Here is a 25,786-nt window from a genome sequence, read left to right as displayed (position 1 = left end):
CAGTTTTCCCTTGGACATTGGTGAAGAGAATCTTTCCCTGTGAAAAGCTGGAAGGGACAGAGCCAGCTGAGCAAAGAGATCACAGCACGACTAGGGGACACTTGTGGGACCTTTCCCCACAGGCAGCTCAGCTCTTCCTTGCATGCTGGCCAGCATTCCCCTATCACTCCCAGCCCTGGGAAGGCTTTCCTGGCCTGTCCAAACCCCTGCCTCAGCTCTATTTTTAGCTCCTCGTCCTTATTTAGCAGCAAGGCCAGCCGGAGAGTGCATGCAGGGCACAGGAGCAGGCAGGGGCCAGATGCTGCTGCCCACCCCATGCCCACAGTGACAACTGCATCGCTGATCCGCTGCAGAGGCTTAAGGCTGAGGAATAAATAGTCCAGCTCCCCCCACTCAGGAGTGGGGCAGAAAGTTATCCCCTGGGGATTAGTTTCCACTTTGAGGCCCTGGAGCCAGCCGGGAGACAGGGATGGGGACAGGGATATGTGGGGAGGGGCACAGACATTGCCAGAGCATCCTGTTGGGAGCAGAGCCCCTTGTCTTGAGCCCTCAGCACCACGTGCTTTCCTGCTTCTCACAGCTAGCATGGGTGGTTTCACTCTCATTCTCCCATTCCCACCCTTTCACCCTTCCATTTTGCCATGGGGGGAAAAGTAGAGAATAAAGGACTGTAAGGACAGGTTAATCCACATCTTTTTTTTCTTGGAGAAACACAAGCAGGGGCAGGACTGACTAGAAATCACTGCTCTACCCTCAAGGCAGAAGCATGGGTGACCTATAACCCCACTAAAGGAATCTGCAGCCTTTTTTTGGGCTCCAACACAGGCAAGATCCTCTGCAGTTCAAAGGTTGCTGAGCTATCTCACCCATGCAAAGCCCAAGTCAACAAGGTCTCAGCAGATCTGCCTAGTATCTTTGATTTGCTGCCAGCACAGATGACTTCATTAGGTCTCATTTACAAAAGCAACTGATGCATGGGGTCAAAGGGTGCAACTATAGACCACCCCGTCCCCATTGCCTAGACCCACCAGGCATCACCATGGGCCAGCTCACTGTCCAAAAACTTTCTGGCAAAATTTTCTAACACACACCCCACACCATCCCCTCTCTTTCTCTCTTTTTCCCCAGACTGAGTTTCTGAAAACAAAAGGAAAAAACAAAATATGAATGACCCCATCTGTGTTCACAGGACCACCCTGCACACAGACCATGTAGGGATGAATCCCAGATGGATAGCCCATGCCTTGTACCCACCCTGTCCTGCCCAGTCCTTACCAGCTGTAACTGGAGAGAGAGCTGAGACACTTGAGCAGCTTGCATAAATACTTCTCTTACCCATAAGCTTTGGCAAACACTTTAAATGACCATCGGTACAAATTAACTCTCCATTCAGCCAGCTGTTAGCCCATTTACGGCAATGCAGCTGAGCCTGAGATAAACCTTCCCGGGCTCACTTTGTCAGACAAAAACCCTTGAGAGGTCTCCAGGCACTGTCATTCCCGGGGAGAGATCGTGATAACCCCGAAAAAGACAGCAGGGCAAGCAAACTTCAAAATGTGCTGAAGCTGCCCCAGGTGGGTCTGCCACACACTGCCTCTGCCTTCCTGTCTCTTCCCCGGGCAAAAATCCCCTCACTGCCACGGTCCCTTTTGTCACCAGCAATCTGCAAGCAGCTTCTGGCAGCTCAGCCCTGTGTGCTCCCCAGGCTTCCATGGTTAGGGAGGGGGGATGACTTGCAGCAGCCATGAACCCCACCAGTATACCACGATGGAAAGTCCCTGCTTTGCTTGAAGACAGCTGGACAGAGAAGTTTCTGCCTGTTTAAGTGCTGCTCTGCACAGGGAACAAGTTATTAGTGTACTAGGGCAGAGGCAAATTAAGCCAGGTTTGAGATGGCAGATCTCTCCAGCTGGGACACGTCCCATACAGCCCACACAGGAAGACTGAAGAATCAGGGAAATTGCTAAAATCAAGCTAAAAGAGACTTTTGGGGCAGCACAGGCAGGACCTCTGGCAGGCAGCCTCACAGTTGCGCCCGCAGGCTGAAGGAAGGAAGTAATGTGATCTGGTGCTGTCCCTTCTCCAAAAGTCAGTGATTGATAGAAGTGCAGGGTTGTAGTTGCCATGGCACAGAGTGTGTCATGGAGCAGCCTCGCTCCCCAGCCCCAGCTCTGCCTTTCTGCTTTGATGCATCAGCTCGATATGACCAAAACTTCTCTTTTTTTTCTCCACCATATCAAGAGAAACTCTACCCAGACACCCCCTTGTGGCACAGGGGCATCCTCATGCACCCCCTCTGTGCCCCACAGTTGAAACCAGCAATTACCACAAGCACGTGTGTGAACTGCTGGACCTTCATGCACCAGCAAGACGTGATGGCAGCTGGACGGGCTCCTCCTCAGCTGCCCACACAGTTGCTTCTGTTCATAGCCACAGCCCCAACGATGCAAATTCAGTCTGGAACTAGGCATGTGCTTTTGTGCTTCCCCTTGTATGCCTTCAGTCTCAAAAGTCTGGACCAGGATTTTGAAGTAACCCTGGAGAGGTGGAGACCAGCACCTTGCACTGACGGAGCTTTATTATCCCACAAACGACCTACTCAGCCCAAATAAGTACACTCTCAGGCTGGGAAGGAGACTTGCCTCATGTATGAAGTGCTGGGAGAGATAAGAACAGAGACACTCTCAGTGGTTTCTGAGCAGTGGGGACTGATGCCAGGAAGCTCTTGTGACTCACGAAATGTGAACCTAAGTTAAGCAGCACCTAGGTGCAGGCAACTGGTCCCACCAGTCCCTGGGGAGACTTGGGGCAGCCATGGACATGCCCCTTTTCATCCCCACCCTCCTATCCGAGTAGTGTTTCACAATTTCCCTGGTTCCAGGGTTACTAGGGCAGAAAAAAAACACCTCCAAGCGGCACGTGATGGGGCGAGCATGTAGCTCTGTTCCCTCACCAACCAGGCAGACAGTGTCAGAGTGGTGGCAAAACACCAGGGAGAGCTGGCAGCCCCCAAGCCACAGGCTGCTTGGACCTCACCCAGGGGATATTTGGAAAATGTCAGAATAGAAACTTGTTGACAAAAAGTTGGCAGCGTTTCCATACGGGGCAGAGCCTCATGACCAGGTTGAAACTCTCCTGTTTCAGCAGTGCTGGGTGGCAATGGTTGGTTTTTCAGGTCAGAATTTGTGTTCATTTAGGAAAGTCTGTTATCCCACAGCGTTTCAAAATAGCATTAAACCCAAAACCTTGGGAGGAGCCTGCCTTTTCCTTCACAGTTTTTAGACAGGACACTTTCAAATACACCTATTTCCCTACTTCTTTGAGACCCGTTTCCAAAGTGCAGGCTTTCATCCTGGAAAAAGGCTCCCTGGCTCCAGGCTCAGCATTTGGGATGTTTGGGATGCTTAAGAGGGGAGTTGCTGGGATGCAGTCCCCCAGGCAGTATGGACCACACTGAAAGGCCCCTCCAGCAAGCACAGCTACCCCCAGAGCAGAGCTTCTGCCGGAAGAAAACACCCCACAGCCACTCCCTTTACACAGTTACCCCAGCACGGCTGAAACTTCATGGGATAATGGAAAAAGCTAGGACGGATCCTGCCCTCACCCCTCATATCCCTTCTCCCAGGGGGGCTAGGGTGAGTTCACCACTGGAAGCACCCCCCACCGAGGCTGTGCTCCAGCTGTACCCCAGCCTTGGTGCAGGGGTCATCTTCCGCTTTTCCCCGACCCATCATGGAGCATCCTCTCTCTGTGCCCCAGGGAAAGAACATTCCCAGGGCAGAGGGCGTCACAGAATCCTAGAATGCCCTGGGTTGAAAGGGACCTCTCGAGCTACCTCGTACTCTAAGGTGCCACCACTCTGCTTGGGGCGAAGCACCCTGCACCCAGGGCGGGGACATCCTGGGCTGCAAGGGCCCCAGAGCCGGAGCACCCCCTCCAGACGTCCAGGGCCAGCCCCGGGGGCGGGCAGGCTGCGGCCGGGGGCCCTGCCCGCGGCTCGGGGTGCAGAGCACCCTCTCCCGGCGCTGCCTGCGAGCAGCTGCGGGGACTTTTTTTTTAATTATTTTTTTTCAAAAAAAATTGTGTTTTCTCTACCGGCCAGCTGAGGCGGCTCGTCCCATCCCGTCCCGTCCCGTCCTGTCCCGTCCCTCCGCGGGATGCAGCTCTCCGCGCCCCGCGGTTGAGCGGGCTACGGCTGGGGTTCCATGGGCTGCACCGGCAGCGCCCTGCGCTGCTGTCCCGCCGGCGGCAAGGTAACGGCTGCAGGGACTTGGTTGGGCTGGGCTTGGGCTGGGTTTGGGCTGGGCTTGGGCTGGGCTTGGCGTGGGCTCGGGCTTGGCATGGGCTCGGGGTTTGCCTAGAGTTGGGGTTCATGCGTGGCTGGGGTTTGCATGGAGTAGGTGTGCTGGGGGCACCCGGCGTGGGTCTCCCCCTGTCCCCCCCGCAGTGGGAAGTGTGGCTATTCCCGGCTGCCTGGACCCCACTGGTATGGTGAGGAAATCAGCACCGGGCAAGGTGGGATTTGGGAGCCACCTGCCCTCCTCCACCCTCCTGCACCCCTCTGGGCTCTCTCACCACATCCTGGGGAAGCCCATACGAAATGGGGGGCAGTATCGGGGGTGACAATGTCTCCTGGAAATGTTGTTCCCTGAGAGGACAGGGATGGGTTCCTCCAGCTAGATCTCTGCTATCTTCCCATAGCATCCTGCCTTGTCCTAAAAGTTAGGATCCCCCCTCCCCGTGCCGAAGGTGACACTTCTGCAGGGGAGCACCGAGTCCCCACCAAATCCTGGTGCATTGCTCTGCACTGAAGAGCCCTTCTGCGACTCGAAGGCTAGAAATTATCTGCAGACAATTATTGTTGTTTTCTGACGTGCTCCTGCTGCCTTATTGCCCTGCCATGGCCTCAAGGGGCTGTTTGTGGAGTCGGGTGTGCTGGGCATATTGGTGTCGGTGGGTTGTGGTGGCTGGAGGGTAGCAGGAGAGAGTCAGAGAGGCCCCACGGTGCCGGCATGTCCCCCGACACGGGTGGCCCTTCGCAGAGGCAGCTGTGAGAGCTCTGCCGCCCAGCACCACGCGGCTGAAGCACAGCTCAGGGCTGGGATGTGTGGGGGGAGCAGGCACAGCCCCGGAGCCGGCAAGTGCCTTTTATCTACAGCACTTGCAGGCTTGGCTGCTTCTCATGGAAAAAAAAATCCACTCTGTGTCAGGAGATCAGACACTTCTGGGTTGGTTTTGGGGCTCTGAGAGCTCGCAAGGAGGGACATGGGACAGGGGGAAACAGCAGCCCCAGGCCTCAGGTGCTGAAAGATGCACATATACTGAAATACGGAAATCTAAGTCAGTCATTTACCCTCTGACACCTCCCTTCCTGTGCTTCTCTGCTCTTGAGCTCTTCTCCTCAGCCCTGCCATGCTGCTCACCATGGTCTGTGCCGCCCTAAACCAGCCCTGCTGCCATGACTAAACTTAGTTAATCCTGAAAGCATCACTGAAAATCCCCTTTATGGCAAAAAGGGGTAAGGGTGGGCATCAAGCTGCTCCTGCTCACACTCCTGACTTGTGTCCAGGATACCAAAAGGTGGGATGGGAGACCTCCACCCTGGCTCCTGATGGGTGGACTTGCAGAGCTGGTCCTTTGCAGTTCCTTGGTGATGGAGGAGCCCTCAAATCTGAGAGGAAAGCCCAGGCAGATCCCAGGTGCACATTATGAGGCTGGGGACTGTCATAGAGCTAGGGGCTGTGGAAGCTTTTGGGGCTGGTCTGAAGTTGGAGGTGACCTTGGGGAGCCTGTGCCAGGCTGAGTGAGGTGGGTAGGCGGCACACCAGGCACTGCTGCATGCCTTGGGGGAGGCAGCTTGCAGGCAGCAGGGTGATAAGGAGGCATGGGCAGAGGTGCCATGGCCAGAGCCCAGCCCCATGCAGCAAGCACTATCCTCAGGGGTCCCTTCCCCTCCAGCTCCATCCACCCACACTTGGCCACTCGTGGTCACAGCTCATCCTTCAATTGTGCTCTCAGCGTGAGAGAGGCCAAGACTCCTTCCCAAAAGATCAGGGCTGAGGCTTGGCCACCCTCCAGGGCTGGGGTGAATTTATTTTGGAGCTATAGGAACTATATGTAGCAGCAGGAGCAAGGGAAAGGTCAGGATGCAAAACTCTGGGCTGTCAGCAGCATGAAGGGTTTGGGGTTTCTGTGGCACAGGTCTGGCTGTACAAGAGGTGATAGCCATCTTGTAACACAGCCATTGCTGGAGGGAAACCAGCAGCAGAGCTGAAGACAGGTCCCACAGACCTGTACCAGCGTTGCTCTGGCAGCACAGAGCATCTGCTGCAGGTCCCAGGAAGGTTTTAGGGTTGTGGGCCAAATTCTGGCCCCCACATCTCCACGGCCACGAAGCAAAACCTTGTCCCCAGGAACAGAGCCGGGATTTAAATGCTCGTTTCCTGCCTCTTTGTGATTTTGTTTGCTGAGGGTAAGGTTGTATGGTTTAGTTGCTCAACATACTTGTAAAACAGGAAAAGAGGAAGAAAAATACGGTACAAAGCCCCACCTCATGTCCAAACCCCCACCTCATGCTGAAAGCTGAAGCAGGGGCTGCAGCTGATCCAGCTGCCTGCAGCTGCCTGCTCCGTGCTGGCTGCCTCAGTTGGTGCTCCCCACTTCTGAAATGCCTCAGGTTCTGCTGGAAATCCCAGTTAATCCATCCATAAACAGTTTTGCTCCAGACCATTAGAAATATTTAGTTGTAAGAATGTGCATACTTTTTAAAAAATGGTGATTATTATTATTATTTTTAAAGCTGGAAGGTATTTTTTTGGCATGAGCCTCCCCAAAGCTGAAGCCAGAGGTTTCCGTGCTGAGACCTTACAGGATAATGGTTGTACTGGATGATCTTAAAGGTCTTTTCCAACCTAAACCATTCCATAAGCAGCCCTGCTGATGGCTGCACCTGCAGGATGTTTCAGCCTCTTCTTTCCCAGGCCAAAGCTGTTCCAGCTGGAACCACTCCCAACCTGCTCCTTTCATACAGAGAGGATACCAGGAATATCCCAGCTCTCCAAAATGATACCAGAGTGCCACATCCTGCTCTGGAAGTAACAGCAGAAAGGGCCTCTGTATTTCACTTAGGTTTCAACCACATTTTGCATTTCACCCTGGCAGTGGAGCTCTCATCCCAAAGGACAATTGAGTCCTTAGGAGTAAAATTAACTCCAGACAGTATTTTAATTGCTGCAGAGTTAGGACAGGTGCCTGGTGCATTGCCTTGGGGCAGGTACTTAGATTTGTCTGCTGATGCTGGCAAACCTCTCCTCCCTTCAGCCATTCTGGACTTTAGCACAGTTGTCTCAAATCATTCTCCTTGATCAGCTCCATCCTGTTGGGTTTGGGGCGTGGAGAAGAGAGGGAAGTGCCCTGGATCTGAGCTGGAGACATTGCCCATGGTGAGGGGGTGATCAGGGGTGACCAGCCCGGGGCTCCTCTGTCCATGGGCATTGCCTTCACCAGTGAGTGGGACAGATGCAACAGTTTGGGCAAGTGAGGTTTGGGGATCACTCCTGGAGAAGATACCAGCATCCTGCTCCCAGCAAGGCTCAGCTCATTCAAATCCCCTGGGGGCTTGGTTATCAAGATGCTGTCCCACACAGTCTTCACTTTGTTGCAGTAAGACCAGGGCAGGGGGAACTTTTGAGCCTCCTGTGATGCCCCTTGGCTTGCAGAGCACTGACAGTTTCATCCACCCAGCCCAGCCCCCAAACCCAGCGTGGGGCACAGGGTACATTAAATAGCATGAAATGGGTGCAGAGGGGTGGGCTCGGAGACCCTTGGGATGCTGTACAGGCAGGGCTGGCTGCTGGGGCTCGGTGACACCCCAGAGCACCCCAGATCTGCAGGGCAGGCTGCATGGGCAAGGAGAACAAACCCTGCAAATCCCAACTGCCTGGTGGCTCCTGGCCCTGGGGCGCGTTCAACATCGCGGCCGCTCACGCCATAGAAGGGAAGATAAAGCCCTGGTGGCTTCCCAGAGGCTCTGAGCTTTCCTCTGCTCGCTGGCAACTGTGCTTCCCTCCAGCTTCAGGAGGGGGGCTGTCAGGGAGGTGGAGGCAGGGAGGCCTGTTTGCTTTGCCTCTCTTTTTTCCCAAGCCAGGCTCCCTAATCTGCTCTGTATTTGGCCACACTGCTGGCACAGCTGGGCCAGGCTGGGGTGCAGCTGGCACAGCAGGGTCCCTGGCTCCCTGCTGCATGCAGGTATGGGTTTGTTAGGGACCTGCACTTTTAGGGGTGGCTGGAGAGCAGACTGTATCAGCAGGTGGATTCCCTCACCCTCAGTGGATCCACACTCATGCCCAGAAGCACACCTGGATGATGGGCATCAGGGGCAAGGTTTGCCCTGCACCAGGGAGGCCGAGCTGTGAAACCAGCTGAGATTTGCTTCTATCTTTCAGCAACAGATAAAAATATATCCATATCCCTTTTTTCTTTTTTTTTCCTTCCTCCCCTCCAAGTGACTAAATTAAACCCATGCAGGGCTGGAAGGCATCCCACAGAGCTGTGTTGCTGAAGGCAGCTCCCAGCTCTGGGTTACATCAGCCCTGCAGCAGCAGGAGCATGCAGGGCTGAGCAGCACATTCCTGCTCTCCTGAGGTCATTGCTTGCCCTGCCACCAGCCCTTGCCTGCTGCCAGCCCTGCACAGGGTCAGCATTGCCTCTGCTCTGTGGATATTTTCCATGTCCACTCCTGCTCCAGCACGAGCTGGGTCAAAGCACCAGCCAGGAGGCATCTCTGGGGTGCTGCGAGGTGCCAGGGACCAGGCTGACCCTGAGCATTCCAGGTACAGGGCAAGAGGAGGGTGGCAAGGAAGGGACATACCCAGAACCCTGTTTAGTGCTGCCTGCTCTCCTCTACCAAATGTTTTGCTACTGGTGCCTCTTTTGCATCAGTACCATGCTGGGGGGCAGGGGTCTTGTGAGCACCTTCCAGGCCTGGCAGTGTCATGTGGTGAAGTACCTGGGGCACAGGGAAATGAGCTTGGGGCTGCCTGCCAGGCAGAGTGTGCACCCATGGGTGCTCAGAGCTGGCACAGGGCAGGGGGTCAGGGGGCCCTGCTCAAGTACTTATGTTTTAGCAGGGCTGAAGTGTGCTCAATGCAGGGTGCCTGGCTGCAGGGTGTCCTCTGCCTGCAGCCAGCTGCCCCCTTTTGTCCCCCCCTGCTCCAGCCCCCTTTCTCTCTGCCAGAGACAGCTAAAATCCCAGCAGGAGAGGGGACCAGCTGCCCAGGAGCTCACGGCCTTGAAGACAGAGAAGGGTGAGAAGAATGTGCACGACTCCCCCATGCTCTGCTTCCTCAGGGTGGCATTCAGAAAGCAGTAGGACAGACCCCAAGGTGGCCAGCTGGGGCTGGGGAGGGTGAGGATAGTGGCTGCAGCCCCTACATGGCACTGGGGCAGGCAGGCAGACACAGTGGCATCCCAGAGGTGGTGACATCCCATCCTCTCAGACAAACAGGTCGTCCCCAGGGCAGGAGACCTAAGGAGCTGTGTCCTCTCTGAGCCTGCCAGCAGCATCCCAATTAGTGCTAATTTGCACCAGTGAGATGGGAGGGGGAGGAGGTGTGTGCCCAGTAGGAAGAGGCCAGGGGCTGAACCCAGGCCACCAAGCTGGTAGGTCCTTTGCTGAGGACATCCAAGCAGGACGTGGGCGGTGCGGTGTCAGCTGTGTTTGCGTTGCAGCCAATGCCACCCTGCCAGCCGAGGATGGGAAGGAGCCAGAGGAGCTGACAGAGGGTAGGAGACTCCTTCAAGGCCAGGAGGAGGAGCAGCTGCAGGAGGCCAGCCAGGCAGGCACCGGGAGAGTCGTCCAGGATGTTAACAGCCAGGTGGGTCACAAAGCAGGGTGCTGCAGGGAGTGTGCAGCCAGCCAGGACTTCCCAGGCAGTGGTCATGGACCTGCCACATGCTGGGCTGGGCTCTCCTGTTTCCAGGAGAAGGAAGGGGTTAGGAAGGGCTTAGGGAAGCCCAAAGAGGTGTGGGTCTGGCAGTGAGTCAGGAGGGGTGGGGAGGGTCAGAGCATCCCTTTCACTGGTTCAGACATGTAGGGTTTGTCATCTGCCTGCTTCCCAGGTGGAAAAGGGAAAAGACCTCCAGCTGCAGGAGCATTTTGATGCCCTGAGGAGAGAGCACAAGGAGACCCTGCAAGGTGTGTGCCAGGACAGGAGGAGTCCCTGCAGCCCCTCTGCCCATTTCCCCCAACAACTGCTGGTGCCTTCTGGCTTCCTGTGGAGCCATGGGGATGCTGCCTCCCTGCTCCACTGCACTGTGGGGCTCAGGTGGGGCTTGTCCTGGTGTCTGCACACCAGTGACACTCAACTCATGCCCCCTGCTGCAGAGCTCCAGAGAGTGCATGAAGAGGAGAAGCTGCTGCTGGCAGAGTCCCACCGCAGGTCCCAGGCAGCCTTACAGGTACCTGCACAGAAATCCCTGGGGCCTGGGTGCTTGTAGAGAGCTTGAGGACCCTCTGCTGGTGCCACCATGATGCCCCAAGCTCCTCAGTGGTCACCTTAGCCCTGCTCTTACTAGGGGCCACACAGGCTCCTCCATCCCTGGGGCTTTGAGGGTGCTGTAGCTCAGCAGTGCCCCTGCTCAGGAAGGAATCCCAGACATCTCCCATCCTGCTTCCTCTTTGGCTGTCCTAGGAGACGATCCAAGCACTGAAATCCCAGCTGAAGGCTTTCCAGGAGAGGATGAAGCGGGTGGAAGAGTCGCTCTTGAGCACAGACTACAAGAAGCACATCCAGGTACAGAGAGGGGTGGCAGGGAGGGGACCTACCTCTGGGGTGCTGTCCCAAAGCCAAGGTGCTTCTCTGAGGGACCCTGAGAGCTGGAGAGGGGCTGGAGCCAGGGGTGGGGATAGGCACAGGACAGCTAAAGCAGGGAGCACAGCTCTTTCCCTGGGGGAAGGGGGGTGGTACATGGGCCATTGGAGTCCTTTGAACACAAGGGATGGGCAAAAGGCATAGCAGATGCCCCACATGCCCACCCTGCTGCAGCTCCTGCCTCCCCTGTGGCCCACAGGAGCATGGAAGCCCCAGCCCCTTCTGGGAGCAGGAGCTGGAGAGCCTGCACTTTGTCATTGAGATGAAGAATGAGCACATCCATGGCCTGGACAAGAAGCTGCTGAACCTGGAGGATGTGGTGAGTTGGAAGCAGGTCACAGGTGGGCTGGCCTCTTCCCATCTCTTCTACCACAGAATCATTTAGGTTGGAAAAGACTTTTAGGATCATCAAGTCCAGCTGTTAAAACCTAACACTGCTAAGTCCACTGCTAAACCACAGCCCTCAGCACCACATCTGTACACCTTTAAATCCCTCCAGGGCTGCTGACTCCACCACTCCCTGGGCAGCTTGTTCCACTGCTTTAGGAAGAAATTCTTCCCCATGAGGGTGGTGAGACACTGGCACAGGTTGCCCAGGGAGGTGGTGGAAGCCTCATCCCTGGAGGTTTTTGCAGCCAGGCTGGATGTGGCTGTGAGCAACCTGCTGTAGTGTGAGGTGTCCCTGCCCATGGCAAGGGGATTGGAACTGGCTGAGCCTTGAAGCCCCTTCCAACCCTGACAGTTCTATGATTCTACAACCCTTTTGGTGAAGAATGTCCAATGTAAACCTCCTCTGGAGCAATTTAAGGTCTCTTCTTCTCACCTGTGTCCTGTCCAGAAATTGGAGCTGAGGCAGAGGTGGACAGAGCCCTGTTCCTTTCTTGGAGTAGAGGGAGGCTGTGGATGCATTGCCACCATGCTCCCACCAAGCCAGGACTCCTTCCAAGATGGGGTGGCAGGGCAGAGGGGTTCAGAGGTGCTTTCCAGCTTCCCCCTCACCCTCATGCCCCTCTTCCAGGTAGAGAGGAACCTTCTGCTGGAGGAGAAGGTGAAGACTCTCCAGCAGGAGAACGAGGACCTGCAAGTTCGCACCCAGAACCACTTGGTCATGGCAAGGTGAGTGCTGGTCCCACAGGTGGCATCTCTGATTGAGGTGGGGGGAGGGGTGGTGGTAGGGGAATACCTCACAGCCCTTGGTGCCCCTGGGTGCCTTTTGGGGCACGGCAGGGGCTGGCAGGCACTGTGCCCAGCCACTCCAGCAGCTCTGGCTATTTTCACAGAGTCACAGAATCAACCAGGTTGGGAAAGATCTCAGAGATCATCAAGTCCAACCTATAACCTAATCCCTGACACCCCCTGACAACTAAACCATGGCTCCAAGTGCCACATCCAAGCTTTTTGTGAACACCTCCAGGAACGGTGACTCCACCACCTTCCTGGGCAGCACATTCCATTGCCAATTACTCTTTCTGTGAAGAACTTTCTCCTCACCTCGAGCCTAAAGTTCCCCTGGCACAGCCTGAGACTGTGTCCTCTTGTTCTGCCACTGATTGCCTGGGAGAAGAGACCAACCCTCACCTGTCTACAACCTCCTTTCAGGTAGTTGTAGAGTGCAAGAAGGTCTCCCCTGAGCCTCCTCTTCTCCAGGCTCCTTCAACCTCTCCTCATAGGGCTGTGCTCCAGACCTCTCCCCAGCCTCGTTGCCCTTCTCTGGACACATCCCAGTATCTCAATGTCCCTCTGCAGGCAGCTGTCGGAGGAGCTGCTGGCTGCCCGCGGGGCGCTGGCGAAGGAGGCGCAGCTGCGGGAGCAGGCTGGGCGCGAGAAGGAGGAGCTGCTGTACCGCGTGCTCCACGGCGGCGACGGAGCCTCCTTCCCCGCGGCCGCCGGCGAGGTGCCGCTCATCGCCACGTAGCACCGCGCCGACAGGCACCGCGCGCTGCCAGGGGGCTCTCAGGGCCTTCCTCCGGGCGGGGTGAGCCTGGCACCGGTCTCGCCAGGGCCCCTGCGACGGCCGAGCCCTCGGGGCTGCCCCATCCGCCCGGGGTGACGGAGCGTTTCACAGGACTCTTGCTCCTGCCCTTCCCCAGCCCCTGCGGGGCCGCAGGGGAACCCCGGCCACACTCCTGTGCCGTCCCTGCAGCCCTTCCTCTGGTGGAAGGTTGTGGGGGAGGCTTCCTAGGAGTGAAAGGGGTTGGCCAGGACACGCAGATGTGTGTCAGGCTGGATCCAACCCAGCACTTGGCTCTGAGCATGACCGGCATCGGTGCTGCCTGGGGCTGCGAGGTGAGGTGGTCACTGGGAGGGGGACAAGCACCAGGAGGATGGGGAGGACGCTGGGGATGGGGTGGTGTAAGGTACCTCACTCCCTGGGGAACATCCCTGGGAAGCAGAGGGCCAAGCCCAGGCCTGAGCCATGGAGGCTTTCACAGGGCAGCAGCAGCAAAGGGCAGGAGGGATGGGTGCCACAGGGTGCATCTGCCACCTCCAGTGCTGCCCTTGCTATGAAATGGGTCATCAGCCTGTCCCCTTTCAGGACTTTGCCTCCTGCTCAGTCTGATCCAAGCCAATGCCACCCATTCCTGCCATTTCCAGTGAAAGCAGGGACTCCCCTGCCTGGGACATGCCTCACTTCCTGGGGAGGGGCACAGGCAGGGAGGCAGGGATCCCACCTATGCCTTCCTCTCTCCACTGCTTCCTCCATCTTCAGCAAAACAGCTCCCACGGGTTTCTCCTGCAGCCCAGCTATATCCCCACTTACTGCCACACACACACCAAGCCCTTCTTGTCCTTGCTGCCCGTCAGCAGCACTACCACCAGCCCCACATTCTCCCCCAAAGCTGGGCAGAGATGCCCATTCAGGAAGCAGAGCATCCTCCTGAGGGAAACCAGGCTTCGGCAGGGGCTCCCAGCAGGTCATATCCCCATCAGGGAAGATGCTACCAGCACAGCTGCAGGTCAGGGCTGGATGCACACAAGCACTTTCCACGGGGTGCATGAGCATGGTGAGATGGTCACTGCTCTGGGGGCTGTCACCAGCATGTCCCCTGCCCAGGGCTGGGGTCAGGGGGCAGCATGTGAGTATGCACCAGGCCAATGTGCTACTGGCTGTAAAAATTACAAGTCTGTAAGAAGCAACAAGAGTCTTGTGTCAGTGATTCTGGGGAGCAGTGTTGGAACATCTCATAGCAGTGCCACACACCCTGCACTTAGGGTAGGTGAGGAGACAGGGAGGGGTGGGAGCAGGTACCATGAAGCTGCAAGAAGGGTGCCCCAGAAGAGCACCTCCCACCCCCCCCCCCCCCCCCCGCCCATCCCCTTTTCCTTTGCTCCTTCCCCTGTTTCATTCATTTCAATGTGCTCCTAGCCCAGGGTGGATCCCCATCCTCCCAGCCCCACCAAGCTGGCAGGGCCACAGCAACAGCCACTTCCATCCTTTGTGCTGATCCTTATCAATCAGGAACCTATCAGCTGAAGCAGGCAGCCAGGAAGGCACCACAGATGCAGGGTCCAGCTCTCACCCAAGCACCGCTGTGGGATGCCCAGAGAGGGAAATGTCCAAGCCATGCATCCCCACAGCTCCAGGGACAGCTGAGGTGGCAGCATCCAGCTCTGCACAGCAGCCTCAGGGGCACTGAGGGATGTGCCAGGAACATGCAGCACCAAAGCAGAGGGAAATGGGGCATATAGAGTCATAGAACTGTCAGGGTGGGAAGGGACCTCAAGGATCACATCCAGTTCCAACCCCCTGCCATGGGCAAGGACACTTCACACTACATCAGGTTGCCCAGAGCCACATCCAGCCTGGTCTTAAAATCCCCCTGCCTAGCTGTGGTTGAAGGGGGCAGGATGGCTGGGCAGAGGGAGACGAAGCTGGCAGGGTCAGGCATCTTGCTCCCCTGGAGGCACGTCCTGCAGGAGACCCAGAGGAATATGCCCCTCTCTGAGAAAGGGGAGTGCTGGAAACCAGGGAGCAGGAATAATTGAGTCCTGAAAAGGACTTGCCCACAGTAAGGAGCTAAAAAGCTCAGCCCAGGCATTGCCTTGGCAGTCATGGGGGGACAGGCAGGTCAGCCCTACCTGCCCTAGGGTGCTGAGGTAGCATGGACAGCACAGGAAGCCTCTGCTCTGCATTGAGTGGCTGAGGGAGAGGGCGGAAATGGAGGCAGAGGGAAGTTGGAAGGCTGCAGGGTAGTGTTTCAAAGGCAAAATAAAAAAAAAAAAAAAAATCAACCCCACAGCAGTAAAAACATTTGCCTGCTTTATCCTCTCCAAACAAAACTCCTTCAATCAGGGGATTGCCTTGGGGTGACTCAGGAAGGTTTCAGCAGGCTCAGGAGAAAACAGCTCCTAGGGCTCATGGCAGGGCTGTGACCCTCCACAGGATGAGACCTTCAGCCCAAGAGGCCTCTCTGCTGCCCAGGCACAGGGTGGAGGGAGCCCAGTGCTCAGGGACCAGCCTGTCTCCTTTTATTGCTCTGGAGCAGGTGGGTGCCATGCAGTCCTGGGGGTCCCCAGGGCCATCTCCCTGGCAGGGCTTCCCTGGGGGGCTGTCCCTTCATGATGGTGGTTCTCAGCACTGTGCCAGATCCCATAGCCAAAGTAAACGACGAAACCTGGGAAAGGGCAGAGCCAGGTGAGAGAGGCTCCTCTCCCTTCCTAGCCAGAAAATTCCCTCTCCTTTAGGCCACCCATCAGAGGGTGTCAGAGGGGGCCACCCTCTGACACTAAATTTCAGCATCTTATCCATCCATCCCACCACCACTCTGCAGCCAGTGGCTCTCAAACCATCTCTGCTTCCCCCAAAGAGGTTGCTGGCAGCTCTGGGACCTCAAGAGCTGCCAAGGCTTACCAGTGGCCATCCAGAGCAGGTACCGCAGCCAGGCAGCTGCACTGAGCTGGGCCATCAGGATGCTGTTGATGGTGATGCTGAGGAGTGGCAGAAAGGGCAGGCAGGGAACCTGCAGGGACCAAGCAGAAGGTGATGAGGTCCTGCCTTTGCCTGGGGGCACTGGCTGGCACACAGGCAGGGGGTTCACAGTCTGATTCAGTGCTCTGCTGCTTTGAGTAGTTGCCAACAGACAAGAAGCCCAACCTGGCTGTCAGGCTCAGAGATGTGAGCCCATGCAGGAGAGGGATGCTTCTAGAGGGTGGTTTGGCTGACAGGTCCTGCACTGGAGCTTCTGTAGGCTTTGAGGGGAAGGCAATGAACCACTAGCAAAAGCTGGGGTGTCAGAACCAGGTATCTCTTTATGGCAAAGCTGCTGTGATTCATGTAGCAGGCTCTAGGCTCAGCTGGGGCTGCAGAAGATGCCCCCACTGTGAGATGTGTGGGGGAGAACCAGGCAGCCCCTACAGAAAACCCCACGAGGTGCCCAGTGCCTCCAACAGAGCTTTGTTGAAGGTGGATGCAGAAAAGGTCTGCAGGTCTGCATGGCTCGAAAAGGGAGCACCCTCCCAGGGCAACCCAACCCTGCCTTCATGGGACTGTGGTGCTTCCTGCCTCTCCATCCCCCAGGGTCTTTCCCCAAGAGCCAGGCTGTGTGCTCACCATGAAGGATGCTCTCTCCCGGCTCTGGGGCTGCCTCCAGATGAGCAAAGCTGCCACCAGGATCCCCAGGAGAGGCAGAGCCAAGGCAGTGATGCACCATGCACCTCTGACCTGGAAGCAGGAGAGTCCAGCAGCGCTCACCCAGCTCATGGCACTGACCAGGGCAGCTGTGGGGGGATCACAGCAGCATGTCAGGGCAGTGCTGAGCCTGGGCTCAGCATCCCTGGGGTGCAGCATCCAAAGCTGCCATGGCAGGAGGCATGAATAGAGGACAGGGTTGAGTGGCTTGTCATAGTGGGTTTAGCTTTGCTCTCCAGCTTGGGAAGTGGAGGGAGCAGGAGGTTTCCCGAGGTCCCGTTGGTCAGCCAGCCACGCAGCAGTCAGGAGAGGGCAGGAGGGAGCCAGGCAGGACCTGCCTGCATCTCACCGCTGGGTGGTTTTTAGCGAGCAGGAACCTGCCAGCACACACTGCAGCAGGCATGCTCCTCCTGGGTTCCCCCCACCAGCTCTTCACAAAGCCCACCCTCCCCTCCCCTGCTTACCAACAGCTGTCAGAGCCCAGCCCACCAGAGCAGAGGAACGTGGGGTTGGACAAGGGGGTGGATGGATGAGAAGGTCCCACCAGAGCTGCATAGCTGAGACCTTCCCTGCAGCAGTGCCCCGAATGCTGGCCGCAGGCCGGTACCTGGGAGCAGATGTTGGATGTCCAGGCATGTGAGGATGCACCAAAGCCAAAGCTTTGCCATCTCCTGTCCCCAGCAGCCTCACCTGAGCAGCACCACACAGCCAGCCACCAGTGAATATGCCAGCAGTGTGCCAATGGACATTGTGTCAACCAGGGCTTTCAGATCGAAGAGGAGGGCCAGGAGAGCTGCAGGGACAAGCAGCCCTTTCAGCCTGCCAGCAGAGCTAGAGACACTGCTGCTGTGCCCATCTCAGCCATGCTCTCCCCCTCTGCCCACTCAGGTCCCCTGACACCTGTCACAACAGGGGTCCAGCAGCTCACTGAGCTGCTGATGCTTCAGCCACTAGGGCAAAGCATTCTGCCACCTCAGAGAGGTTGTGAACTGGTGCCCAGAAGGGCATCAAGGCCCACAGCGAGGAGAGACCTCCCTGGGCATGGGGAGATGTTGTTCAAACAGCTAGGAGGTCTGTGTTGTCCTGCTGAAAGAAGACCTCCACCAAGCCCTGCTCAAGGTTAAGGGGTGACCCAATTCTCACCCACCTGCCACTCCTCCAGATGCCAGCGTTGCCACCACCGGGCACTGACGGCGACTAACTCTGGCCAGAGGCTTGAAGAGGAGCCCGTCTCGAGCCATTGCATACAGGATCCGTGGCATGGGGAACATGGAGCCCAGGAGGCTGCAGAGAGGCAGTAATTATGACGGTGGAGTGAAGTATCCAGGAGGTGCCACCCTGCCTTTTGCTTCTCCTTGGGTGCCAAGGGAACTCCGAATCATCTTCATGGTCTGTGACCTTCTCAAGGCCACACAGATAAGACCATCACCTCCTTCACCACCAGATGAGGGACAGTATCAGGAAAATGGTGTCCACAGGCCACCAGCAGCCCTGTGTACTCCAAGACACTCCAGCCTGCTCCTGCAGTCACAGTGCCACCAAATTCCTGACCACTTTCTCCAACTCTGGGCTGAAAGCAGCATGCCAAGGGGACTGGTGGCTCTCCTTGATCAGGAAGGGAGCAATAGGGTTTGTAAGGAAGGGCTGAGGTATTTTGGCTGAGCAGGGCAGTCAGAAGGAAGCAGCTGGGGATAAATTCTGGATGTGTTACAGCTGAGGTGCAACCTTGCTCTGAGACAGAAAGCTGCCATCAGAGGACTCCTCTCACCTGGTTGTGAGGGCACACAATGACCCCACAACCACAGCATGCTTTGCACTGGTCCAGCCAACGTATTCAAAAGCTGCTGGGAGTGGGCTCATGGTGTCCAGGAGGTAGTAAGGCATCATCAGAGTGAGGGCTGCAGACACCCCAAAATATGCCAGGAAGCAGATGAGGAGGGAAAGGATGATGGCTATGGGTATGGATCTCTGTGGGTCCCTCACTTCTTCCCCTGTGGAGGACAAGCTGAGCTGTAGAAATAGCTGCCCATTTAACATCCCATATTTCCCCATATTCCCACAGAGGCATTCTACCAAGGATCACTAGACCTCCTGGGCACCTGTGCTATGGGGAGAGGGACTGGTTGTGCTTCAGGATCACCCCAGTCATGACACATGGACTCATAGGTCCTCCTCTCAGCAAAAAGGGCAGGATTGGCTCTGGCACAGAACCAGGAATGTGCCCACTCCCAGTCCAGCCCTACACTTTGCAGGAAGAATCACTGCCACAGCCCCCCCACAGTGTGGAGAGAAGGGTCTCACCTGCTTCTCTCCCCATCTCACCTGTGGTAGCAATGCAGTCAAACCCAACAAAGGCATAGAAACAGGCAGAGGCTCCAGCCAAGGTCCCAGTGAAACCATAGGGCATGAAGCCTCCCACCCCAAAGGCACTGGACATGTTGTTGGCCATGGACTGGTTCCTGGGAGAAAGAGGAGGAAGAGGAAGAGTCAGGCAGTGCACAGAGGTCAGTGCAATGGGGTCCCAGGCTGGACAGTTCATTTGTCATGCACAGTCCTTCAGGACCAACCCAGCAGGGCTTCAGACTCTTTCTTTCTTTGATGCATTGCCAGCAGGGCAGTGATAAATGGGAGAAAGTGAGGTTTCCTCAGATAAAGCATCAGGGGATGACCCAGCCACCCCCATCCCCCTGTGAAAGCAGCACAGCAAGAGCAGAGCCCCTCATACCCAGCCTCGTGGGTGGCTGCCCGTGGCAGGTCATCCTCTCTGAGCTTCCAGTTGCTCATGTCACCTTTGATGAAGCCACTTACTGTGACAAAAAGCAGGACAAGCATGTTGAGAGCTGTGAAGGCTTTGTTGACTGTGGTAGACTCCTTCACCCCAAAGGAAAGAAGCCCTGGGGATGAAAAGAGCAAAACTAGGCAAGTCCTCTTGATGATACCAGGCCCAGGGTAGATACTACTTGGGGAAGGTAGAAAAGGGAGGAGAGAGGCAGAATCAGGAGGATCTGCAGATATCCATATGTTCCTCTTGTATTCCCCATTCTTTGCTCAGGGAAATAAGAAAGCCTCAGAGGGGTCAGCATAGAATCATAGAATTCTTTCAGTAAGAAAAGACCTCTAAAACCATCACCAAGTCCAACCATCAACCTAGTAACACCATGGCCATTAAACCATGTCCCAAAGGGCCCACAGCAAGGTGAGGACTTCATGCTACACGATGGAAGGTGGCATGAGGGAGGCATCCTACCTGCCAACAGGACCACCAGGCCAGCAGCAAAGGCATCCACATGCTCTGCCAGCCCCACAGAGCTCATGGCTGTGTGAGCACCCAAAACCATCCCCATCTTCCTGCCAAGGAGCTGGTCAAAGGTAGCACTCCAGGCTCGGGCAACGCTGGCAGTACCTGCAGAGAGGTGGCAGCTGGGGCAGCAACAGTGGTGGCCCTGGGTATAATACCCAGCAAAACCACCAAGGCAACGCAAAGGGGGAGGGATCAAAAGGGCCTCATACCAATGACACAGGACAGCAGCAGGTTCCACCCAGCAATGAAGGCCCACAGCTCACCCACTGTCAGGTAGCTGTAGAGATAGGCAGAGCCGGCCAGGGGCATGCGGGCCCCGAGCTCGGCGTAGCACAGCCCTGCCAGAGCAGACACCAGGGCTGCAGTCAGGAAAGAAAGGACAATGCTGGGGCCAGAGCTGGTCTTAGCCACTTCCCCTGCCAGGACGTAGACACCAGCCCCCAGCGTGCTGCCCACTCCCAAAGCAATGAGGTCCAGGGTGGAGAGGCAGCGGCGGAGGCTGGAGCCCTGCGAGCCGGCAGGGACTTGCTTCCTGCGGGAAAGCTTCCTCAATCCTGGGAGCAGGCAGCCCCAGCAGAGCACCTGTGGGAGAGCAAAGCAGCAGGTGTGAGGAGGATGCTGCCCCACGGGCACCACCCTGGGGCTGTGACCCTTCCCTTCCCTTGCAGCTCCTGCTGTCCACAAGGTGCTTTCCAGGCTCCCCAGGTGCTGCCTGCTGAAATCACCCAGTCTGGAGCAAAATGGAGCTAAGGGGACTGCACTGCACCCTCCTCCTCAGGGAGAAGTGGAGCAATGCATGGTTGGGGTTTACTGACCTCTAATCTGTGCTATGGTGAGAGGAGACAGGTACACCTGCTTGTCCCTCTGCCAGCTCAGAAAAGTCCTATTGCACAAGCAGCTTAGAGAGCCAGCACTGTCCCAGCTTTGACACTACTGAAACCTTCAGGTTGGAAGAGACTTTTAAGGTCTCCCCATACAACCATTAACTCAGCACCACCAAGGTCACCACTCAAATACAGAAACTGGGCCAGAGAAAGAGGGATGGGAGATGCTCTGTCGCTGGAGCGGTCATTGGCCTTCAAGTGCAGCAAGAAGGAGCCATCTGCTCAGCTGAAGATGCTCACACAGTACCTGTAACTGTGGGGCACAGCTCAGACTGGGTTCACCTGGGCATGCACAGCAATGCTGTGACTTCCTTGGGTCACTGATGGGGATGTCAGCCCAGGAGAACCCCCATGTTCTCTGATATTTATGCTTGCTGTGGCAAGCCTGGGATTTGCACACCTTCCCCCACCCAGCCCATCCTCCCCCAGAACTGCAAGAAGGGGGCCTGCAATGCCCCCACATCTGCATGGTGCTGCCAGGACCTCCAGGCTACCTCACAGCAAAGTCCATATTGAGTGCTTCACATCCCATAATCTGCTACTTCCAGGGCCAGGAACCCAGCTGGAAACCCTGCTCAGCAGCACATCTCAGCAGTTCTGTGGATTCCAAGGCCATGTGGTCCCAGCTGCACTGGGGGGGCCAGAGAGGAGGGGGACCACCCTGGAGCAGCACCCAGCATCCCAGCCACAGGACAGGGAGCTACAAACCCTTGTGACACAGGGAACTCAAACCTCCAGGACCACTGCTGTGCCTCCTGGGAGCTGGGGAGCTGCTGGCCAAGGCCAAGCCAGCTGGGGCTGCCTCCCCAGTAGCACCCACCCAAGCACCTGCACACCACCGGGCCCACACAGGGCACCCCACCCTGATGGTTTTCCCTTCTTCTGCAAATAAATTACTTACTTGGGCCATCCTTTGGGCAAATTGCTCCAGCTGCAAGCTGAAGGGCAGGGCAAGCACCAGGCAGCCCCAGTTACAGTCTCCCCTTAAATCCCTTTAGGGAGGACCCTGATCCTCCCCCTGCTGACCACTGCTCTGGGCTGCACAATGGGAAATCTATGTAGAAACATTTTTCCCATGACACTTTCCAAACCATACACACAAGCCTGCCATGCTAATGAGTTCAGAGGCACTGCTGAGCGAGCTTAATTCACATTTCACAGGTGCCCATGAAGGTGGAAGGGGTAAGCTTCACACCAGGATCCTCATCTCAACCTGTGGAGCAGGTTTTAGGGGAAATCCAAGTAGAGAGGAGCAGAAACTATGGCCAGGTCGGAATGCAAGGATGCATGTCCCTACAGCCGTGGCTGTAGCCAGGCTGAGCTGTCCTGGGTCATCTCTGTTTCCCTCACAGAGAGAGGTGAGCAGGTCCAAAGACTGATTGCAGCAGCAAAGGAGCACAGACCCAGCTCCATGGGATGTTTACAGCAGCACATCCAGCTGCATTCCAGGAGGCAAAGCCCTAAAGCTGCTTGAACTTCCCCAGTATTTGGAGACTGAGCCCCCAGCTGCTGCTGACACCTTGTCATAGCCCTACTACTGAGGCAGCAACATTAAAAGAGCAGCACCCCATCCTGCCAAGCACAGCGTGTAGCAGAGCAGGTAGCAGCACCATCCATCACTGACCTGGGAGCAGAGCTGGGGCTGTAGCTCTTGGCCCTAAGGCTCTCCAGTTCCTGTCTTGTCTGGAAGATTGGAATGATACAAGATCTGGATATTTCTCCATAGAGAATGAAATGGTCACCAGAGACAACACTGATACTGCCTCCCTCTTAAAGTGCAGACCAGAAAGTGCAAGAAAGGAGTGGGATAAGCTCAGGGCTCGGCTTAAATAGGAGCCCAGGGCTGAGTGGGTGGAGGGTCTCAGGTGAGGCTGCTCAGGGCCAGCAAGTGCCCTCAGGGGGAAGTTGTAGGGTGACTTGGCTGGTTTCAGCACCACAAGAGATAACTGAGTCTGACCTTTGAGGAGAAGCTGTGGCCTGGTATGTTGAGAACTGTTTAAGAACTAACTGATTTTACCGTAGATAATGCTCAGGCTGAGTTTATTTAGAGGATTTGTGAACAAAATGCTCTTAGGGTGTTCTGTATTTCAGTGCAGCCCCTAGCTTGTAAGGAGCAGAGTAAGGGGACATTAACCATGCAGGAACAAAGCAAGGGAAGATCTCCAGCACCTGAAGCATAGGTGTATGCTCTAACCAGAAAACAACCCTGTCCTGGCTGTATGGGGCAGCCCCAGGTCCTCCATACACCCTGTGAGCTGCTGGGCTTCCACCTCTGGGGCAGGGGGCTCAATACCATGCCCAAGCCAGAGGCACCAGGAGGACAGCAGGATTGTTGTCCTGCAGTGCAGCACAGGGTGAACAAAGCTGTGCTTGTCACCCACGCTGGCTCACATGAGCAAGGTCTCCAGACACCAACGCCAGCCCAAGGGAACATTGCCCCAAGGGAACAACAGGGCACAAAGGAGAAGCCAGTGATAGCTGGCTGTGAGGGTCACCCCCTCCCAGAGTGCTTCTAGTGCCCCTGCGGGGACCACAGCCTTGTGGCTGCGTGCCAGCCATTGGGCATGTCACACCCAGCCTGGGGTCCCTGCTGTCCAGGGACTGTCATCTCCTTAGGAGAGGCTAGGCTGAGCAACTCAGCTGCCTTGCAGCCCCAGAGAGATGCTCTAGCCAGTGAGTACCATGAGGGCATGGATGCCTGAAAGGTTGCATGCCAGCAGCCTTCAATATCTCGAGTGGTTTTATTTGCTCCTGCTGGTATCAGCCAGAACACAGACACCAATGCCCATGGCTCCTGGGGAGCCTTGGCAGCTCCTCCAGCCCTTCTGCAGCTTCTGGGCTGGGACAAAGGGTGATGGTAAAGAAGATGAATGGTTAACAAGGGTGAGGCAGGGAAGGAAATGGCCTCAGGGCACTGCAGGTAGGTACAGCCTGCCAGGAGCATCTCTGAGAGACTCAGCCTGCATCTGCAACCACGGCTGTGCTGCCAGGTCTTCTCATCCCTGCGTCTGCAAACATGAGAAGGGAAGACTGACAGAAGACAGCAAACTGCTGGTCCCCAGGATGGTGTACTAGCCCCACTCCTGCCCCACAGCTCCTCTTTGCAGAACCCCATGCCAGCACCTTCCCCTTTAAGCAGGTCCTGAGGGGGCCAACTCCCTCCTTGGCTCTTGCAGAGAGAGTCAGGGATGAACATTTCCTAACCGTAAGCAGGGCAGGGGTGCAGACAGAGGTAGCCGGCAGCAGGGCCAACCCTGGAGGCAGCGGGGTACCTTGCACCCCAGCACCCAACAGGAAGCTAGGGGAGAGGTGACAACAAGAGGTGAAATTTCACCAGGCAAAAGTGTCCGCACTGTCACCTCCTTGCGCTGTGTCGCCGCTGCTGGCACTCAGCAGGGTGAGGCAAAAGGCTTCTGTGGATGACATTGGGTCCCCCTTCACCACGAGCACCCAAACCCGAGGGGCTGAGGTGTGGCATGGTGGCGCGGGTGGCCCTGGCCATGGCAGGCGGGGACTGGAGGGCTTGGGCGGTGACGTCTCACCGGGAGGAAACAGCTGCACGCCAAGGACGAGCTCCCGGCCACAAGCACCGCATCGAGCGCGCCGGCGGCCGGCTGCCCCCCGAGCACCCCCGGACAGGCCTCGGTGCTGCCGTAAGTCTGTGCTGGTGGGCAAGGGGATGGTGTTGGTGGGCAAGGGAACGATGCCTAGCGGGCAAAGCCACCGCGGTGCCATGCGAGCCTGGCCTGGCAGCGAGCTGTGCAAGCAGAGGCTCTCTTCAAGGGGTGACCGCAGGGGGGATCCTTGTTTTCTTTTTTTTTTTTTTTCTTGTTTTTTCTCTTTTTTTTCTGAAAAATATTTCCTTTTGTGCACAATTCTTCCTTTTTACCAAGAGCCGTGGGAGGTGCACTGCCCGCGGGTGCTTTTTCGGGTGAGGGTTGGCGTTGTTGCGGGGGTCCTGGGTGTGTCCCGGCCGGGATGCGGCTTTGTCCCGCGCTGCGGCGGCCGTGGAAACAGCCGTGCAGGGATCTGAGCTGGGCATGCTGGAGAGAATCCACCCCCTCCTCACCCCACCCCGTTTGGTACCCACTGAGTTTTTTACAAGCAAATGCACCGTGTGACACCCCGAAGGCATGGAGCTCTCGAAGAGCAGGGGGACTTTTTGGTGGTGGGGTTCCCTTTCGGGGCAAGGGATGGCCCCAAAGTCTCTCGCCTCACAGGGAGGATGGATGCCTCTCTTTTTAACCTCGCGAAGCTCCCTTTTCATTCAGTGCTGGAGCACTGGGTGTGTCCTGGTCTCCGAGAGAGCCCAGTCTGGCAGCAGGCTGCAAAAATAGCTGCTGGGCTTCTGGGGTGAACCTCAAGAGCCCAAAGCCATGGTGGGGCTGTGGAGAGTCTGTTGGGGTGCATGCTGCTGGGGGGACAGGGACTTTTTGGCAAGGGCAGGTTGTTCTGCAAAGGGGATGGACTGTGAACATCATTTAGGATTTCTAATGGCCCTTTCTGTCCAGGGACCTCCATAACCCAAACCTCTCCATCATTTTGGGAGCAGCAGGCACACCCCCCTGCAGCCTCCAGGTTTCACCTCTTGCCCCACAGATGTGGTGTCTGTCCAGTCATCCTTCCTGGATTGCCAGCTGACAAGGCAAGAGGGGAGGGCTGCTCCCCCAGGCTCTGTGGAGGTGTCAGCAGCAGTGGGGGACAGGGATGGGGCACTGTGGGGACAGGCTGGGGACTGGGTGTGGCCACTGCTGAGATGAGTTGAGCAGTCTCAGCCCAGCTGCTGCATGCATGGAGCAAGGCAGGAGGGCTGTGCCATGCAGGGTTTTCATCTTTCCCCAGAGTGCACAGCTTCGTGTACAGGCTCCTGAGTGGCATGAAAAGGCTGCGTGGGTTGGGGGCTGGGATCCCCTGGCACCCACCCAGCACCCAGCCGCAGTGCAGCCCCACTGCACTCGGGGCATGCAGGGACTGCCCCCCAGCCATTGGGAAGTGTGGCCAAAGCTTGCAGCCTCCCTAGCTGAAAAGAGGAGGCAAGGGCACATCTAGTGTTCTGCAAAACTTCCTCCCCCTCGAAGCCAGGCTGCCTGTGAGTGCCTGA

General features: G+C 56.7%; 2 protein-coding genes across 2 annotated transcripts; one reads left to right on the top strand and one right to left on the bottom strand.

The window, feature by feature from the left end:
- The first annotated feature begins 4,205 nt into the window (after positions 1 to 4,205).
- Positions 4,206 to 12,850, top strand: CCDC69 (coiled-coil domain containing 69). The gene is made up of 9 exons (XM_054389365.1): positions 4,206 to 4,253; positions 9,236 to 9,305; positions 9,730 to 9,875; positions 10,120 to 10,195; positions 10,385 to 10,458; positions 10,692 to 10,793; positions 11,071 to 11,190; positions 11,890 to 11,987; positions 12,622 to 12,850. The coding sequence occupies exons 1-9, from the start codon at positions 4,206 to 4,208 to the stop codon at positions 12,848 to 12,850; spliced, it is 963 nt and encodes a 320-aa protein (XP_054245340.1).
- A 2,491-nt stretch (positions 12,851 to 15,341) lies between these two features.
- On the bottom strand, positions 15,342 to 21,595 carry LOC128973143 (cationic amino acid transporter 2-like). The gene is made up of 12 exons (XM_054389364.1): positions 21,587 to 21,595; positions 20,011 to 20,419; positions 19,748 to 19,903; positions 19,226 to 19,394; positions 18,823 to 18,959; positions 18,269 to 18,491; positions 17,648 to 17,784; positions 17,191 to 17,293; positions 16,965 to 17,107; positions 16,423 to 16,589; positions 15,724 to 15,832; positions 15,342 to 15,487 (listed from the first exon to the last, which is right to left on the bottom strand). The coding sequence occupies exons 1-12, from the start codon at positions 21,593 to 21,595 to the stop codon at positions 15,342 to 15,344; spliced, it is 1,908 nt and encodes a 635-aa protein (XP_054245339.1).
- Between the last annotated feature and the right edge of the window lie 4,191 nt (positions 21,596 to 25,786).

The sequence above is a fragment of the Indicator indicator genome, chromosome 18 (assembly GCF_027791375.1).
Source record: "Indicator indicator isolate 239-I01 chromosome 18, UM_Iind_1.1, whole genome shotgun sequence".
Classification (NCBI taxonomy): Eukaryota; Metazoa; Chordata; class Aves; order Piciformes; family Indicatoridae; genus Indicator; species Indicator indicator.
Note: the sequence above shows the minus strand (reverse complement) of the source record. Positions and strands in the feature narration are given on the sequence as shown.

Excerpts from the sequence above, each read along its gene's own strand:
- CCDC69 (XM_054389365.1), top strand. The coding sequence starts at position 4,206 with ATGGGCTGCACCGGCAGCGCCCTGCGCTGCTGTCCCGCCGGCGGCAAG. Across the intron at positions 10,794-11,070 it reads ACTACAAGAAGCACATCCAG|GAGCATGGAAGCCCCAGCCC; the intron begins GTACAGAGAGGG and ends TGTGGCCCACAG. Across the intron at positions 11,988-12,621 it reads AACCACTTGGTCATGGCAAG|CTGTCGGAGGAGCTGCTGGC; the intron begins GTGAGTGCTGGT and ends CTCTGCAGGCAG.
- LOC128973143 (XM_054389364.1), bottom strand. Across the intron at positions 18,492-18,822 it reads TGACTGCATTGCTACCACAG|GGGAAGAAGTGAGGGACCCA; the intron begins GTGAGATGGGGA and ends TGTCCTCCACAG. Across the intron at positions 15,833-16,422 it reads GGGAGAGAGCATCCTTCATG|GTTCCCTGCCTGCCCTTTCT; the intron begins GTGAGCACACAG and ends TGGTCCCTGCAG.